This window comes from Chrysemys picta, chromosome 2 (genome assembly GCF_011386835.1).
Source record: "Chrysemys picta bellii isolate R12L10 chromosome 2, ASM1138683v2, whole genome shotgun sequence".
In the NCBI taxonomy this organism is placed as follows: Eukaryota; Metazoa; Chordata; order Testudines; family Emydidae; genus Chrysemys; species Chrysemys picta.
Window position 1 is genome coordinate 36,219,948 of NC_088792.1, and position 19,736 is coordinate 36,239,683.

The following is a 19,736-nucleotide window of genomic DNA, read 5'->3' on the forward strand; positions in this document are numbered from 1 at the left end:
TCTAGGTATACCACATCCACAGCTTCACCCTTATCCACAAGACTCGTTATCCTATCAAAGAAAGCTATCAGATTGGTTTGACATGATTTGTTCTTCACAAATCCATGCTGGCTGTTCCCTATCACCTTACCACCTTCCAAGTGTTTGCAGATGATTTCCTTAATTACTTGCTCCATTATCTTCCCTGGCACAGAAGTTAAACTAACTGGTCTGTAGTTTCCTGGGTTGTTTTTATTTCCCTTTTTATAGATGGGCACTATATTTGCCCTTTTCCAGTCTTCTGGAATCTCTCCCGTAGGGTTACCATATTTTGTGCCTCCAAATGGAGGACACTCCACGGGGCCCCGCCCCCGCCCCCAGCCCCGCCCCCGCCCCGCCCCCGCCCCCTCCCCAAAGTCTCCGCCCCCTCCCCTGCTTCTCAAAAGGGGGAGTGTGGGGGGAGGAGGCGCGGCCCAGGCTGGCCCCCCGGCGGCTCCAGCCTGGGTCGGCTCGGGCCCTGGGGTGCTGGCCCCGGCCCCCGGCCGACCACCCCCGGCCCGCCCAGCACTGCCGGCCCCCGGCGGCCCGGCGCACCCCCCGGCTCCCGGCCCCGCGACCCCGGCTCCCGGCCCGGCCCAGCTCCCGACCCCACGGGCCCGGACCGGCTCCCGGCCCGGCCCCCGGCCCCGCGACCCTGGACCGGCTCCCGGCCCCGCGGGCCCGGCCCCCCAACCGGCGCCCGGCCCCGCGACCCCGGACCGGCGCCCGGCCCTGCGACCCCGGCCCGGCTCCCGGCCCGGCCCCCCGGCTCCCGGCCCCGCGGGCCCGGCCCCCCGGCCCCGCGACCCCGGACCGGCGCCCGGCCCCGCAACCCCAGACCGGCGCCCGGCCCGGCACCATGCCCCTGGCCCCGCGACCCCGGCCCGGCCCTGCACCGGCCCCGGCCCCGCACCGCCGACCCCAGCTAAAGAGGCCCCGGTCGAGCCCTCCCTCCCTCCCGATTTTCCCGGACATGCCCGGCTTTGGGGGATTTCCCCCCGGACAGGGATTTGAGCCCCCAAAAGCCGGATATGTCCGGGAAAATCCGGACGTATGGTAACCCTACTCTCCCGTCTCCCATGACTTTCCAAAGATAATAGCTAGAGGCTCAGATACCTCCTCTATTAGCTCCTTGAGTATTCTAGGATGCATTTTATCAGGCCCGGGTGACTTGCAGGCATCTAACTTTTCTAAGTGATTTTTAACTTGTTCTTTTTTTATTTTATCTGCTAAACCTACCCCCTTCCCATTAGCATTCACTATGTTAGGCATTCCTTCAGACTTCTCGGTGAAGACCGAAACAAAGAAGTCATTAAGCATCTCTGCCATTTCCAAGTTTCCTGTTACTGTTTCTCCCTCTTCACTAAGCAGTGGGCCTACCCTGTCTTTGGTCTTCCTCTTGCTTCTAATAGATTTATAGATGTTATAGATTTGCAGGATATATTGTATAAAGGTTGTTGTGTAAGGGGTCTAAGGATAGGTTATGGTTTGCTGGTTATGATTATGCTGTATATATGCTGTATCATTTTTGTAGTTGAAGTTATGAATATTGGCTCTATATGGTCTGTATTTCAAACTTATTTATGCTTTGGGGTGACACCCCAGACAAGTTGATGTCAGCTCTGCCTAGCCTGCTTGATGGCCCATTAAGGATCATCAGCTATACAATTGACCCATTGAGAGAAGGCAGACACACCTTGTGACTCAACAAGGTATGCAGGGACATGCCTATGGACAGAACTCTGAGGTTTTTCCATGCCATGTGATGGACAGCTTGTCTTTGAGACAAAGAGAGCAGAGACCACATGGCAAGAAACTATAAAAAGCTGCTGCAGCTCCTCCATCTGGTCTTCAATCCTACTTTTTACCTCTGGAGGGACTTTGCTACAAACGGAAGTTCTAAACAAAGGACTGATGACCCATCCCAGCTGTGGATGTACTCCAGAGACTTGATTTGAATCTGCAGTTTATTATACCAGTGCTACAAGCCTGAACCAAGGACTTTGCCATTACTGTATGTAATTGATTCCATTTAACCAATTCTAGCTCTCATCTATATCTTTTTCCTTTTATGAATAAACCTTTAGATTCTGAAGGATTGGCAACAGGGTGATTTGTGGGTAAAATCTAACTTGTATATTGACCTGGGTCTGGGGCTTGATCCTTTGAGATCGAGAGAACCTTTTTTCTTTTACTAGGGCATTGGTTTTCATAACCATTTGTCCCCATAATGAGCGGCCCTGGTGGTGATACTGGGAAACTGGAGTGTCTAAGGGAATTGCTTGTGTGACTTGTGGCTAACCAGTGGGGTAAAACCGAAGTCTTCTCTGTTTGGCTGGTTTGGTTTGCCTTGGTGTGCATCGAAACCCCAGCCTTGGGGGAAAGGACATAACTGTGTTGAACTTGTGTCAACCAGTTTTATTTTGAAGAAATAAAGCCAAAGCCCTGAAGAAAAGGGGAATGTAATACTCTGGCTGGAGTATGTTTTTGGTGCATGGGCTACTCCTGGGGGAATTCTGCACCACTGCGCAATGCAGAATTTTGCAGAAGTTAATGTTGTACATGCAGAATTTCCTTTCTCCCACAGAAATGGGCTGCAGTGTGGCTGGCCACCACTAGGGGCTGCTGGATCCAGGAAAGCCCAGCTCACACATAGAAGACACTGCTGGGGGGAGGGAGAGGGAGCTAGAGGGTTCCTGGCAGCTGAAGTTCCCAGCATGCCCTGAAGGAAGGATATGGCAGTGGAAAGGAAACTCCATGCAAGCCTGGGACCAAGCATCAGGCTGTTTCTTCCTCTAGATCCTTAGGCTCGGGGGGTGGGGAGGAGGAGAGGAGAGATTGGTATCTGGGCAAGGGGGGACCATGGCTGGGCTCTGTGGGGGAGGGGTTGTGGGTGTCTGGCCACCCTGGCTGGGCTCTGGGGAAGAGGCAGAGAAACAGGAACTGGGTTGTCATAGGAGTTTCTTTAAACTTTCTACTCCTGGAGGAATTTTGGTGTGTGTCTATATTGTTACAGACCTACTTGCTCACAAGTATTTTGAAATAAATTACCAAAATAACTGAAACTGGTGTGATTATGTAGTGTTATTTTGACAAATAAAATTTGCATAATTTTAAAATATTGTGCACAGAATTTTTAAGTTTTGGGCACAAAATTTTTAATTTTTTGGCACAGTAAGCCCCCGGAGTAATGAGCCAATGAGTTAACCCACCGATTTATAAAATGGAACAGTTTCAGAGTAGCAGCCGTGTTAGTCTGTATCCGCAAAAAGAAGAACAGGAGGACTTGTGGCACCTTAGAGACTAACAAATTTATTAGAGCATAAGCTTTCGTGGACTACAGCCCACTTCTTCGGATGCATATAGAATAAAAGGTGCCACAAGTCCTCCTGTTCTTCTTAAAATGGAACAGAAATTTTCCTCTGGAATTTCTAACTGGCCACATGCTCAATATGAACTTTTCTGATGAATGATTCCTCATGTAGACATTCAGCATCTCTGTATCGCTCTTCATGTCTAACTTCCATTCTTCTTCTTTCGTATGGGTTCGGTACGTAGCAACCCGACTACAAATTTATATCTAGATTTGATAGCCAACACATTGCCGCAGCAGAGAGGCGGTGACTGTCCTTCAGACCCCCAGCGAAAGAACAAAGGGGACACTCAGATATAATGTGCTTCATCGCTTGTGTCTGGTGACCACAGATGCATACAGGTGTTTCCTTCATTTTCCATTTAAAGAGGGTTTGTCCAAATCTCCCATGAGATTTCCTGACGTGACTCAATCTGCACCAGTGTTTCCGATATAAATCAAAACCTGGTGGTTCCTTGACAAGGTCAATGACAAGTGGTTTGTTTTGAGCGGTCGAAACACTCCATGGGATTCTCCATTGAGCCTCAGTGTTGAAGTTGGGTGTAAGGATCTTGATGTGGTTCCATAGAGGTTGCAGGATTTTAATCTTGCCTTTGGTGGGTTCTGGAGGTAATCGTGCAGCGGGATCCTCATGTTTGCATTGACATGGTTAAGAAAGTGAGATGTCTGAGCAGCTCTTCTAATCTGTGGATCCTGGATGTGCAATAGAACAGGGAGTCAGTTGATTGGAGTTGATTTGAGCATCCCTGACATTATGTGCATGGCGTTATTGAGTTGAATGTCAAGGAGTTTAGTATGACTGCTGTGAGATCACATGGGCACACAATAATCAGCTGCAGAATATACCAAAGCAATTGTTGCAGTTCGTAAAGTTCGTGGACTGGAGCCCCATGATGTTCTGGCAATTTTATTCCAGAATTGTACAAATTCACTAACATACCAGTGTCGTCAATTGGCCACTGGATGTCGTATTACTGACCTCCCAGTGAAAGTAGCAATGATTATACTTCCTCTAACTTCCATACCCATGAAGCACAAATGAGTTTTGTACTTTAACCTACTACAAATCTGCTACCCCTTCCTCCCTCCCCCCCCAAAAAGTAACAGTTTCTAAAGGAGGAGACTCCAGTAGAGTAGCAGAATGGAAGAGACTCCAGTAGAGTAGCAGAATGGAAGAGAAGCTTCTAAATTCTCTGGGACCACATCTTCCCAAGTTGTAAAGCAAACTGTTAAGTTAGGGTATTAATTCAGTGTACAGCCAAGCCAGGCAGAATTCTGATACATACAGAAATGTACATGGAGGCTTCTTCAGGTGCCAATTACTCCAGCTTAGTGCAAGGTGCTCTCTAGACAGGGAACATGTAGGTTTCTCCAATTTTGTATATTCCTGTTGGTAGATAGATCTGCCCATGTTAAAAAGGTACTCCTGTGTATTTGCATACAGTGAAGCTATTGAGAAACACACCTTACTTCAAGCCCACACACAAGACACTTGGGTATTGTCTTAAGATAGTAATTCTCAAGTTTTCCATCCTAGGACACCCTCACATCTAGCTGGGACCCTCCTTCCATTTAGCATTATGAGAAAGGCAGGGTGGTCGTGACTTCCCTGGAAGTTATAATTCCCAGGTTGAGAACCAATGGTCCAAAAAAGAACAGTACATGATCATTCTTCCCTCTAGAATTACTCCTCTCACCCAGCCTCTTCTATGATTTTTCTTTAATTTTGAAGCCAAGATGGTAGAAGTTCCAAAAATAAAATCAAAGCATAAAACCTGTTTTTAAATAAAAAGCACAGACAAGAAGACAAAGACAATCTGCAGTCACAGAGATGTACAGAAAGAAGCAACATCAGCAGCTCATTTGACCCCAAAGGGCTACCTTTGGGGCAGCATTGGATTTGATCTGCTAGAAACGTTATGTGGACTTCATTGTTGAGGAAAGTACTAGAGTCTTCTGTTCACCTCCCTGAATTCAAATCTGTTAAGTTTAGCTCATCTTCCTGTTTTCTCAAGAAAAAGTAGAGTGATAAATTCAGCTCATTATTTTAAAAATGCACGATGAATGAAATGTGGTTGAGGGTCAGAATGGGTGACATCAAAAATTGCACGAATAGGGTGATCAAAGACAGAAGATTATGTTGTTTATTTTACCCATTCTTCCTACAACAGGCTGTTCAGCCAGGTTAGGTACTTGTATACAGCACCTATCAGGTTTTCTGAAAGTACCACGCAAGGTAGGCCTGAGTAATGTGTGACTGCACTGGAGATCCTTTAGACTTTGTTAGCATCATTCCTAGGGCTGCTCCACTGTCCTAGGATTCCTGCTAATCTCAAAATAACCAATTCATCATCATAAAGAAGTTCGTCCCATAGGTAAGTGTGGATGTGGCCACAGAAAATGTTCAGTTGTCTATTCTGTCCATTCTTCATTTCTGCAATGATCATAGATTAAATTAGATCTTCCAAGAATCTCAATGCTAGTCTTGTGGGGATTTATACAGCAGCCAGGTCTTACTTACCTCACATGACTTAATCATAATTATTATTTAAAATATGTATGGCATCATAGGTTTACTGAGTCTTTCAGGATCACTACTTATACTTGGGGGAAGACATGCCCAAAATATTTATAAATAGAGAATAAACAATAAATAGTAAATAGAGAAGGCAAGGCACACTATTACAATACAGACATGCAGATTTAGAATATAGAAACAAAAAATGCACACTTTGTTGGATAAGCAGGCATAAAAGCCAATTAAAGCGGTTTACAAGAGGTGGAGTAGCCATAAAGTCACAAAGAAACATTAAATGAATCCAATGATAATGCAAATGTTATAGCTGAAAAATGCAGTTATTTATTCTGGGCCATAACATCAGCAGCACAATAATTTCAACCAAGAAATAAAAACCTGAAGTCTTAAAACTTTGTCTCCATAGTCCAACTGTCATGCCCCAGAATGGTTTTTGTTTGTATTATTTTAGGTTTTTTTTAAATTTTAATATGAATATATGCCCTTGTGATTGCCTATACTGCAGCTTGGAGAGACCTATTTCTAGGGGTTTGTTCATCATTACGTACTTGACTGTCAGCAAAAGTATTAAGCAGTGTGAAATGTGGCGATGTTGTGGGGCAAGAGGTGTGGAGGCTTGTTTGTTTTAACATAGACAGTTGGCTTGTAGGAACTAGACTGAGAACACAAGCAACTGAACAGCCATCGGGTAACAACTTTTGTGTTCCCACAACTTTGCCTTGATTTGAACGGGCAACCTAGAGGTACAAGAGCTTCTATTCTATTTTCCAACCCTTTCCTCGCCTTACTTAAACACAATTCTAGCTCCCTTATCATAATATGGCATCACCAATCCATGTTAACTTTGAGTCATGTGATCAGCCTGTTACAGAACCAGATGTGGAACAACAATCTGGATTCTAAACATTCCTAGGCTCTTATTCTGAGCTCAAGATAATAGCTCCTCTAAACAAAACCCCCAATTCTCCTCTATATTTTCCATAGTCCTCCAATATACTTCCCTTCTCACAGCTGAATTCATCCTCTGCAAAGAAGGTACCAATTGTGACTTTTTTTGATACATTTCAACGCAAAGAGGTGATCAGACATCATTAAACAAACAGGCAAATCATACCTACTGATATCAATACATATAATTAGTGCAAAATCCAGATGTCATTGGCCCTATCATAGCACAGTTCAGAGCACTATACAGGATCTCACTTGTATGTCATGCCAATGGATTAAAAAAGCTAGAGTAAAACATAAACATGAATACTTTACAGCTTCTCCAGTTTTCTACGCGCTAATATTTATATACTCCCTTTTGCTCTCTCTTCATAAATACATTTATGGAATGGATGTATAAGTATTCCTCTATATTTCTTTTCATTGTGGTGTAAGGGGGAAAGTGTTCAGATTTTATCTAATACATGCCCACAAAAGGCATTGATTTATAAGGAGGCTGTAGAGGTTGGATTTGAAGTTGGGTCTCAAAGTATCAGCATCCCCAGTTAAGTGCTCTGCCAGCTCAGCTGAATTTCTACTAACATAACCCAAAATTCCCTGAACACTTTCTGTGGCAGGCAGTTACATCTGAGATAGCTCAGCCTGTCTACCATCTGTGCCTGAGGAAAGCAACCTTTGGCTTGTGTGCCTTGAAAAGGCTTATAATAAGCATGTATAGCATTCTGTCTGTTTTAGGATTTTCTACAGCATCCATTACCATGTCAAAACATGTATAACATTAAAACAAAAAAATCCTTTACCACTTTCCTGTCTTCGGACCCTTGAAGGAACATTTAGATATTTTACTTCCCTTTATCTTCAAAAAAACCTTTTCCCCCTCTGCTAAAAACTCTGTATGATTTTACAATGTGCCTGTGTAATAGGGAGATATCTCTTTAAGAGACCCATTGGGGGAGGTAGGACTGAGTTGTGTCTGGGTCATTGTTGTGGGGTGGATTTAGCACTCCCCATCCAGAAGCTTCTGGAATTGGGTGTGGTATTTTTGGATTTGCTCCAATAGGTTCCTTGTTGCTGGGGTCAGACTCTATGAGGGCAAGTTGTCAGGGCAGCTGCTTTACAGGGAGCCATGTACCCAGGACAGTCCTTAGGCATAAACAGCTGCGTAGGGCACCCTGAAATTTGGGGCACCAAATTGCCCAAAATTTCAGGGTGCCCTAGACAGATGTGTGCTGCATATGCAGCAGCACCAGCCCCAGCGACCAGCCCTATCCCTCGGCTGGCCCCCCCTGCAACGGCCGTCCCTCGAGGGGGGGGCCTCCAGACAACTCCCTCCGCCCTGCCTCTTACCCTTCCCCTCTGCTCCGCCTCCATTCCACCTCTTCCCCCCAGTGACCCCGCACTCACTGGCAGCGGCAGGAAGTGGAGCAACCCGGCCCCAGCCCGCTCTACTCCACTAGCTCCGAGCTGCGGTACTCCGCTTCCCGCCACCAGTAAGTGCCCCCTCCCCCGAGCGACACTGCTGGGGCCGGGGCGAGGGAAGTGGAGCGGGCTGCTCCAGGCCCCCTGCTAATCCACCGGGCCATTCTGGGCCTGTGGGGCTCCCAAAAGTGGTCCCCCACAGCTCCTGCCTCCCAGGCCCTGGGGGGGGGGAGAGGCTGGAGCCCCACACAGCCCTTCCACAGGGGGGCTGCGTAGGGCACCCAAATGGGTAGGGATGGCCCTGCATGTATCCTACATGAGTTGGGAGAAGCTGTGCCCACGATCAGAGCAGACTGTTATCCCTAACTCTGAAGCATTTTGCAGCAGGTTAGTGATATTGTTAACTCTCTCACAGGAAAGCATGGGCAATGCTAATTATAGCAAGGGGAAATTGGGAGGGAAACTTTATTTTAATTGTATGCTTTGAATGTTGTTTTGATTTTAGCCAAACTGTTCTAGTTAAATTGTCTCAACTAGTATGAATCACCAACTTTTATTTAAATGTAGTAATGGGGAAAGAGACATTTATATTTTGCTATTCTTAGTTTTGTATTTTCTTGTAACTTTTTTTTTTCAAATCTATACACTTAACTGAGTGATTGGTTAATCAGTTAGCTGACTGGCTAGCAGTGGTTTCAGCAGAGGAAGAGTCTGCATGGATTTCAGCTGAAGATTCCTACAAGCAAGTGGAGTAAGATAGGGTTACCATATTTCAACAATCAAAAAAGAGGACACAGGGTGCCTTTTTTGATTGTTGTGCCGCGCTAGCCCCGCCCCCTCCCACTTCCCGCCCCCCTCACAATCCCCCTACCTATCCCCTGACTGCCCTCTCCTGAGACCCCCCCCACCCTAACTTCCCCCAGGACCCCACCCCCTATCTAAGTCTCCCTGCTCCCTGTCCCCTGACTGCCCCAACCGCTCTCTACACCCCCTTCTCCCGACAGCCCCCCCAGAACCCCCGACCAATCTAACCCCCCCGTTCCCTTTCCCTTGCCTGCCCCAATCGCTCTCTACACCCCCTTCTCCTGACAGCCCCCCCAGAATCCCCGACCAATCTAACCCCCCGTTCCCTGTCCCTTGCCTGCCCCAACCGCTCTCTACACCCCCTTCTCCTGACAGCCCCCCCTCAGAACCTCCGACCAATCTAACCCCCCGTTCCCTGTCCCTTGCCTGCCCCCGCACCAGGCCAAGGGAGACCTGCAAGCTCCACGTGCAGGCAAACACTGTGGGGCTGCTCTGCGGGGGAGGGGGGAGAGGGGGAGGGACTCTGGCTGCTAGAGGCCCCAGTGGCTGCTAGAGGCCCCAGTGGCTGTGAGCGGCTTTCAATTAGGCCCAGCTGTCCAATCAGCCACGCCGCACTCTGCATGAGGGGAAGGGGGAAATCCCGGACATTTCTACTTTATTAGAAATCCCCCCCGGACGGCCATTTAAAGCTGAAAAAGCCGGACATGTCCGGGGAAAGCTGGACGGATGGTAACCCTAAGTAAGATGTTTTAAGGGTGACCAGATAGCAAGTGTGAAAAATCGGGACAGAGGATGGGGGGTAATAGGAACCTATGTAAGAAAAAGCCCCAAATATCGGGACTGTCCCTATAAAATCGGGACATCTGGTCATCCTAGATGTTTTAGACTCAGCAGACTGTACAGATTTCATGATCAAAGACTCAGACTTAGGGGAACTCAACCTAAGCTTTTGGGAACTCTACTTATGTACAAGTGTGAAGATAATGTCTGTGGATTATAAAATAGCCATGTTATGCTGTAAAAATTAGATTATATGTTTCTTTGTCATAAGATTTTATAAAGTTGTTTAATTAAATTCATTTCTTTAGTTCATTTTGGGACATGAATGTGGGGAGGTTAACCCTGTGCAATCCTTGCTGAAAATCCTTAGATTGAATTCTGGATCTCCAGCTACTTTTCTATGGGAGTTTTTTTTTTTTTTTTTAAGGCACTGGCGAAGGGCAATGTGTTTAGCCCATCCAAAGTTTACACCTGTATAAATTATTCCTCCTGAGTCAAATACTGCAGCCTTGACTCAACCACTCTGGCATATAGACTCCTCAAAAAATAATAATATTACTACTACTACTACTTCAGGAACACTGAGACGAGATAGACATTGGTTTTAAAACTCAGAAAGAGCTACTGTTTATAATAAATTCCCACAGCTCTTGTTTCTAATTAACCACACAGAGTACATACTACCACAGTGATGGAAATTACTAAGACATGAAATACCTGTGGAGCTTGAGTGTCACAGTTCCATAAACAGTAGTAAAGCCCAGAAGACGAACCCATCTTAGGAGAACACAGCGAAATATGCTTGGCTCAAAATACAAAATGATAACCTATGAAACAGAGAGACAAAGAAAGAGAGCTTCAGTGCCAGCTTTCATGGGGAAATAGTTGTTGATTCAAATAAAGAATTGGATTTGTACAATATAGGCAGTGGACATTTTTAAGCTTGTACTACTGTGTAACTCACACACCTCCTGGGTATGATGTTCTGTCCCATCTAGTGGCACCGAGACCACTTAGAGAGAGAGAAATTAATGAGTCTGCTCTACTGCCTTAGCTAACAGCCTGATGGCTTTTAGCTCATGCAGTAGAGGCTCCTGCACTAAGCTCCAGAGGCCCAGGTTCGATCCCGCTCACCAACAACCGGGGTCTGTTGGTGTTACAACTGCACATTGAGATTTTACAGTGAAGTAACTAGATAATCTGATCAACTCACTGGCACAGTTCTGCGTGCTGATTGCTCTCCGCAGGGAGCTGGCAAAGGCCCAGTGATAAGCTAGGAAATGATAGCACTTCTAAGGACTTAACAAAATGAAAGCATGTATACAGAGGAGACAAGAGCACAAAGGAGATTTTTAGTGGACTGTTATAATATTCTTTGGTGGGCCTCTTCCCACAGTTTGATTACATTTATTACAGCAACTATATCACACTTCACAGTAATTCCTTCTAATAAACATGGCAAAAGCTGAGCATCTCATTTTCCCTCTCAAATCCTCCTTGTATTACTCTTGATAACATCACCATCCTTAGCGTCAGGACATTGGTGTCATATATGACTCCTCTCTTCTTCTCCCTTCTCCCTTCCCTGGACTCTCAAAACCAGGCTGCCTCTTCCTCTGCAACATCCCCTCCTCACACTAATTGATAATTATCTTTGTTCACCTTCTGGCCTCTTCTTGTCCATACAGAATGCTGCTACTACAATCATCTTCTCTCATCACTCCAATGATGCACTCTTCTCTCTCAATCACTGTGCTGACTTCCTCTCAGCTTCTTCATCAAGTTCAAGCTTTTCTTCCTAACCTTCAAGGCCATGAAATCAAGCCCTATTTATATAGCTATGTTCATTTCCTGTAACAACCCCTATGGCTGCCAAAGCCTCATTCATAAACACCTGTTTTGTATCCTTCTACCAGTTTTATTCTTGTGCCCTCTTCCATCCTAAAACCTATGCTTGGAGCACTCTCCTTTTTGCAAAACAACCTCCTCCTCTTCATTCTAACCCTTTTTTACAACTACATATCTCCAAGAAAACCTTTCATCATCAACCAAAAGAGACAGAGACAGGTAAAAAACAACTGCACCATTATGAGATTGAACTTGATTGGTATTATGTGTGTCTGAAGCGTATTATCTGTATCTGACCTAGACTGTTCTAGAAGCACTTAGAGCAGTGGCAGGCAACCTGCAGCCTGCGGCCTGCACGCGGCCCATCAGGGTAATCCACTGGCAGGCCGCGAGACAGTTTATTTACATTGACCGTCCACAGGCATGGCTGCCAGCAGCTCCCAGTGGCCACTGTTCGCCATTCCCAGCCAATGGAGCTTTTGGAGAGGAATTTTTTATAAGCTGGAAGGAAATAAAATTGGAAACTGATTGCGACAGAGATTGTGCCTTCCTCTACGTTTGCAGAGCACAAACCCAATGACAGTGTTCAGTAACTATGAACAAAGGAAGAGTTATATAATGTACTTGGTGTTCAGAATCAGTAAAATGTGATGTTGCCCTTAGTATAGAGGAAAAATGCACTGAAATGTTCAGGACCATCTGCCAGTCAGCCCACTACACAGGTAGCACTTTCCGGCAGCAGTGGTATTATTGTGCCTATGGCCTGCCACATTATATTATCTTCCTAAGTAAATGCTTTATACTGAGTGAGAATTCTAGCCCAGGACGTTGGCAGGAAGCCCAGAACAAAGTCCTCTGGGTGGCATAGATAGATTGAGGAATGGTGGAAGAAAAAAATGGCAGAGATGTAGATATAGAGCGAGAGCTGGAAAAACCTCCATTTCTCTTGCTGAAGAACCAAGATGTAATTTTTTTTTAAAATCATGTTTTGTCAAATCAAAAACACCATGCAAAAGGTCATCTGTTTTTGTCAGTCCACCCTCAATGAGCTGGATGTGCTTCAGAGAAGCAGGTGATTCATAGGCATTTGACAAATGCTGCAAAGAGAGAAAAAAAATGCATGCACTTGTGTCTTCCATTACATTTCTATTAGTGGCAATGCATCTTAGCAGAGATGCTGCAAGAGCACCACCAATGCTTCTTATGGCAGACAGGGAGATGGGGAGTGAGATGCAAATAGATGAAAGCCAGAGAGTGAGGAGAAGTGAATCTCAATCTTTCCATAAATTTTCAACCCAAGATTCACTCATCTCTAGTATACACATTCTTGAGCTAAATTATATCACAGTATGAAACCAATCACTGATGAGGCAGTTTACTCCCTCTGTTTCCCAGACAGCAAGAATGGTAGGAGGACAGCATGGTCATAGTGGATGCACATTATCCACCTTCCATCATGAAATGAACTTAGAATTAGAGCTGGTTGAGAATTTTTTTATTAAACATTTTTCTTCTGAAAATGCCAATTCATCAACATTGAAACTGTTCATGGGAAAGGGTTAGTTTTGACAAATTAACTGTTTCAAACTATTGTGAAAAGAGTTTCAACCTGCGTAGACATTTTCTAAATAAAAAAGTTCTGTTTTTCAGAGCAAAATGACTTTTCATTAGGACTTACCTACACGGCCTGATAGTTTGGACTATGGAGGTCTGACTTGCAGTAGTACCTTTTTGTTCATCGTGGCAGCATCCACATGGGGGAGTTACAGCGCAGCACACGGCAATTCACACCCCTATAGTTTAAACTACAGGGCCACGTAGACAAGACCTTAGGGAATATCTACACTGCACGCTTTTTTGATAGCATGTAGATTACATATCTCCCACCCCCCAAGCATGAGTATAAATAGCAGTGTATGGTGAGGCACAGCTTAGTCAAGTAGACTAAAGATACACTGGAAGAGTGTGGGTATGTATACAAGTATGTACCCTAAATGCTTTCTAGTCATCCAAGCTGTGCCCATACATCTACACTGGTGTTTTTAGCAGTGTAATGTCCCATTGCCTCCCCGCTGCTGGAAAAGGCTCCTCCAGTGGGGAAAGGCGCTGCCAGTTCCCTGTTGTTGGAGTCCTAACCCAGCAGCAGGGGAGGCAGAGCTTTTCCTTGCCACAATGAAGGCTCTAGCAGTGGGAAGCTACTGAAGCTTTCCCCCACTGCCTCACCTCTGCTAAAGCCTATCACTGGCAGTATGTCCTCACCACAGTGTGGACACTGCCTACCTTTCCCTGCAGCATGCAGCTACATGTACACTACCTACCAGTGCAAGTGGAGTCCCGTGTAGACGAACCCTTTGAGTAAAACAATGTACAAATAATTTAAGATCAAAAATGAAAAGAATTTCAACTGACCCTTTCTGAAGTTCTTTTCATATTTACAGTTTGTGAACATTTTCAATGATTTTAACTTTTTGTCCTGATTTAGGAAGGGATTTTTTGTTGTTGTTGTTGTTGAAATCTTGAAAATTCTCACAGGATGGGAAAACCGTTTCTTGACTCCTTAGAATATTAGCTGGAAGAACAAAACAAATGGAAATGCATCTTACATGCCTATCTCCCCCATAATGCTAATGGAAGGAGAGCATTTTAAAGGTGGTTTCTCATAAAGTTATGGATAGGCCAGAAATTTTCTATTGACAGCTATAGTTTTCAGCTCTCAATGTCATACATTAGTACCATTGCAGATTTACATAGCAAAGTCAGTAACACTATCTCTGGTGTTGAAGTTTGTAGGAGGGAGAAATTGCTGTGATTCATCTGTGGTTCCTCCATACCAGAAAAGCAATGTCAAAAAGGAATATTATATACTAACTTTGAACATTTCAAGGTTGACTAGAGACAAAAGTTTTTTCAGAGCACTTGTCTAAAGCTATAATTTCAACCACAGAATTTCCTGAATAAAGGCAATAGCTCTCCCTGGCATGAAATCTGACACAGCAATTTTGTCTTTCAAATACTTGCCGAAGCGTTAACTGCTCGCATTTAGATAATCTTGTTTTTCCTTATTGTGTGCTTACTACCTGATGGACGCATATAGTGTAATTTGTTTTGGGGGCAGGGGGCATGTGCTGAGCCTAATGGCCTGCTAGGCAAGACTGATAGCTTCTTAATGAGGCTTTGATCCCTAAGCCCTTTAGCACCCATTAACTCCTAACCAGGGGATGGGGCTACCCAGGTAGAACAAGGATTTAAAAAGCCAGCTCCTAAGCAAGGGAAGGAGCTAGTGAACAGGAGCAGCTAACTGGAGTTTTGTGTGGAAGTTCAGAGAGGGAACGTGAGAGCTAAATATACCTGCTTAACATTCTCTAAACTTAGGCCAATAAACAGCCCCCAAAACAAAAAAAACAAAACAAAAACAAAAACAAAAAAAGCTGCAGGAGTAAAAAGAATGCAGGCAGAAGTCCAACAGCAGAGTGGGGTCTATCCAGATTATTGCACTGAATATATCATGTGTGATTGCTGGCCTATGTAGGTGGCATATGTATGCATTTGGTGCAAGGAGCTCATGGCCCTCAGAGACGGAGTACAGGCTCTGGAGACCAGAGTGGCTGAACTGGAGGGGCTAAGGGAAACAGAGAGGTACAGAGATGAAACTTTTCGGAACACATCAGAGTGGTCCCAGCCCCAGTCTGACAGGCTCTGTGCTGTTGAGGAGGATGAAAGCCTTGGAGAAGGAGAACATCAAAGTGGAGCAGAGTGAAATGATCCCATCATTGGGATCCTCCTTCCAGTTTATGTCATGGTATCCTCTCTCACTGAGGATGCCTCTCCAGCAGAGGGAATCCCAGTTATTAGGAGGAGACAAGTAACAGTAATGTGTGATTCGATCATTGGAATTATAGATAGCTGGGTTTGTGATGACTGGGAAAAATCACATGGTGAATTGCCTGCTGGGTACGAAGCTTGCAGATCTTTTGAGACATGTAGACATGCTTATGTGCAGTGCAGGGGAGGAGCCAGTGGTCATGGTACACATAAGTATCAATGACATAGGGAAAGGTAGCAGAGGACCTGGAGGCCAAATTTAGGCTGCTAGGTAAGAAATTGAAGTCCAGGACCTCTATGGCAGCATTCTCTGAAATGCTTCCAGTTCTATGTGCAGGGCCAGTTAGACAGGCAGAACTGCAGAGTCTCAATACATGGATGAGACGATGGTGTAGGGAGGGAGGGTTTAGGTTTATTAGGAACTGAAGAACCTTTAAATTGAACCCCGAAGAAAGCTAGTTTGGGTGCTTAATTTTTGTAATTGTTTCTTTTAAGATCTAGCAAAAAGCCTAAGTTCCAGATGTAATTTTTTTCTTTTTGTTTTTAATAAAATTTACCTTTTTTAAGAACAGGATTGGATTTTTGGTGTCCTAAGAGGTTTGTGCATGTTGTTTGATTAGCTGGTAACCACAGCTAATTTCCTTTGTTTTCTTTCTCAGCCTTTTCCCCGGGGCCGGTGTGTGTGTGTGTGTATGTGTGTGTGTGTGAGAGAAAGGGCTTGAGGGTACCCCACACGGAGGAATTCCCAAGTGCTCCTTCCTGGGTTCAACGGGGTTTTTTTGCATTTGGGTGGTGGCACCGTTTACCAAGCCAAGGTCAGAGAGAAGCTGTAACCTTGGGAGTTTAATACAAGCCTGGAGCGGCAAGTATTATTTTTTAAAATCTTTGCGGGCCCCCACCTTCTGCACTCGGAGTGACAGAGTAGGGATTCAGCCTTGACATCGTGGCAGAGTGGTGGGATAGTTTTGAACAAGAAGCACAGACCTCAGGATTTTAAAAGGACACAGTTTTCCTTTTGGCTGCTTGAAAGCCAGGTAGGTTCCCCCTCGCCCCCCGCTTTTTTTTCATTGCCTGAGGGGGAACAGGCACATGAAAGAAGCCAGGGAGTCCAACAAGCAGTTTTTTTCTAGTTTCGTGGCAACGAAATAGTTAGGCTAAGAGTAGGGCAGCCTGTGCATGAGATTGAGGTCAGGCACTGAAACCCTAGAGAAACCAGTCTTCCCAAAGTGGCACGCCATGTAGAAGACAGACCCAGATCAAGCCCAGACATCCAGCTCCATGATGGAAGTGAAGGGAGGGAATGGGGGACTGGGAACTTCTCCGATCAAGATCCAGGTGCCAAGCTGGAGGGAGTTACTCCCTCTCCTTCATGTCTCACAGGAGCCTACACAGAAAGGATTGGCTCCACCTAAACCAGAATGGAACCAGATTGCTTGCATGTCAAATTAAAAAGGTTGTGGAGGAGTTTTTGAATTAAGGACTGGGGAAAAGCAGAGGGATATAGAGGAGCACATGGTTCGGACACAGACAACTTGTAGGGAAGGAGCTACTAACGGGGATTCTCTATATCCTAGTAAAAAGATGAGGATGGAAGCTGATAAAGTACAGAGAGGAACTGAAGAGAAACAGTCAAATGAAAAAAGTCCCATTCAATTACATCGCATAGCAGACTGCTAAAAAGTGACAACTTTTAAAAGTGCTTGTATACAAATACTAAAAATCTAAATACTAAGATGGGTGAACTTGAGTGCCTGGATTAAATGAGGACATTGATAGATATAAAAGTCATCACAAAAACTTGGTGAAACAATAATAATCAGTGGGACACAGTAATACCAGGGTACAAAATATATAGGAATGACAGAGTAAATCATGTTGGTCAGGGAGTGGCACTATATGTGAAAGAAAGCATAGAGTCAAATATAGTAAAAATCTTAAATGAATCAAACTGTACCATAGTGTCAAGTATCAGGGGGTAGCCATGTTAGTCTGTATCTACAAAAACAACAAGGAGTCTGGTGGCACCTTAAAGACTAACAGATTTATTTGGGCATAAGCTTTCGTGGAAGTGAGGTTTTTACCCACGAAAGCTTATGCCCAAATAAATCTGTTAGTCTTTAAGGTGCCACCAGACTCCTTGTTGAAACTGTACCATAGAATCTCTATAGATAGAAATTCCATGCTTGAATAATATGAATATAGCAATAGGAATATACTACTGACCACCTGACTAGGATGGTCATGGTGACTGTAAAATGCTCAGGGAGACTACAGAGGCTATAAAAAAAGAAAACTCAATAATAATGGGGGATTTCAATTATCCCCATATTGACTGGGTACATGACAGGGTGCAAAGAAAGTTTCTAGACACCATAAATGACTGCTTCTTGGAGCAGCTAGTCCTAAAACTCATAAGAGAACTAAATCAAGAATTGTTTCTCCCAAGTGGATCACAGGATCTGGTCCAAGTGGTGAATATAGTTAAACTGCTCGGTAACAGCAACAATAATGTCGTTAAATTTAACATCCTTGTGAGGGGGAAAAGAAGCCCATCACAGTAGCATTTCACTTCAGAAAGGGGAACTACATAAAAAATGAGGAATCCAGTTAAATGGAAATTAAAAGGTGATATGCCTGCAAGCTGCATGGAAACTTTTTAAAAACATCATAATTGAGGCTCAAATTAAATGTATCCCCCAAATTAAAAAACATAGTAAAAGGATCAGAAAAGTGCTACCATGGCTAAACAACAAAGTAAAAGAAGTGATTAGAGGCAAAAAGGGATCCTTTAAAAGGGCAGATGAAATTCAGTGCTGAAAAATGCAAAGTAATGCACATTGGAAAACATAATCCCAACTATACATAAAAATTGATGGGATCTAAATTAGCTGTAACCACTCAAGAAATAGATCTTGGAGTCATTGTGGATGATTCTTTGAAAACATCCACTCAGTATGCAGCGGCCGTTAAGAAAGCTAACAGAATATTAGGAATCATTAGGAATAAGGATAAGAAGACCATTAGGACAATGAAACAGTAAATAATCATAATGTCACTATATAAATCCATAGTCCACCCACACCTTGAATACTGCATGCAGTGCTGGTCACCCCATATAAAAAAAGATACATTAGAAATGGAAAAGGTTCAGAAAATGGCAACAAAAATGATTAAGAGTATGGAACTTCTTCCATAGGAGGAAAGATTTAAAAAGACAGGGACTTTTCAGCTTAGAAAAGAATCAACTACGTAGGGATATGATAGAGGTGTGGACAGGGCCGGTGGAAGGATGTTTCGCACCCTAGGCGAAACTTCCACCTTGCGCCCCGCCCCGTCCCCGAGCCCCTGCCCTGAGCTCCCCCCCTTCGCCCTGAGGTGCCCCCCCTGCGGCAGCTCCCCACCCCCCATCCTGAGGCACCCCCCTCCACCCCAGCTCACCCCTGCCCCGCCTCCTCCCCAAGCATGCCGTGGCTGTTTCGCTTCTCCCGCCTCCCAGGCTTGCGACGCCTAAGCTGATTGGCGCCGCAAGCTTGGGAGGCGGGAGAAGCGAAGCAGCCACGGTGTGCTCGGGGAGGAGGCGGGGCAGGGGTGAGCTGGGGCGGGGAGTTCCCCTGCGTGCCACCCCCCCTCCTTGCTGCAGGCGGCCCTCCCCGCGCTCCATTGCCCCAGCTCCCTCTGCCTAAATGCCGGCAGCGACCGGGGTGGCCGAAGATCCGGCCGCCGCGGTCGCTGCCGAAGAAAATGGCGCCCCCCAAATCCTAGTGCCCTAGGTCGCCTAAATGGTTGCACCGGCCCTGAGTGTGGAGAACATGAATAAGGAAGTGTTATTTACTCCTTCGCATAACGTAGGAACCAGGGGTCATCCAATGAAATTAATAGGTGGCAGGTTTAAAACAAACAAAAGGAAATACTACTTCACACAGTCCAGTCATCCCATGGAACTCATTGCTAGGGGATGTTGTGAAGGTCAAAACTATAATGAGGTTCAAAAAAGAGTTAGATAAATTCATGGAGGACAGATCCATCAATGGCTATTAGCCAAGATGGTCAGGGATGCAAGTGCATGTTCTGAGTGTCCCTAGCCTCTGACTGCCAGAAGCTGTGAGTGGATGATAGGATGGCTCAGTCAATGATTGCCTCTTCTGTTCATTTCCTCTGAAGCAGCTGGCATTGGCCACTGTCGGAAGA

General features: G+C 45.2%; 1 protein-coding gene across 2 annotated transcripts in view; it reads right to left on the reverse strand.

Moving 5' to 3' along the window:
• The window catches only part of GPR158 (G protein-coupled receptor 158), a 323,156-nt gene that overhangs the window by 61,405 nt on the left and 242,015 nt on the right, over window positions 1-19,736 (reverse strand). For both annotated transcript variants that reach the window (XM_005302808.5, XM_065586867.1), the window contains exon 6: window positions 10,596-10,705. In XM_005302808.5, coding sequence (XP_005302865.2) covers window positions 10,596-10,705 — 110 coding nt within the window. The remainder of the gene's footprint in view (window positions 1-10,595; window positions 10,706-19,736) is intronic.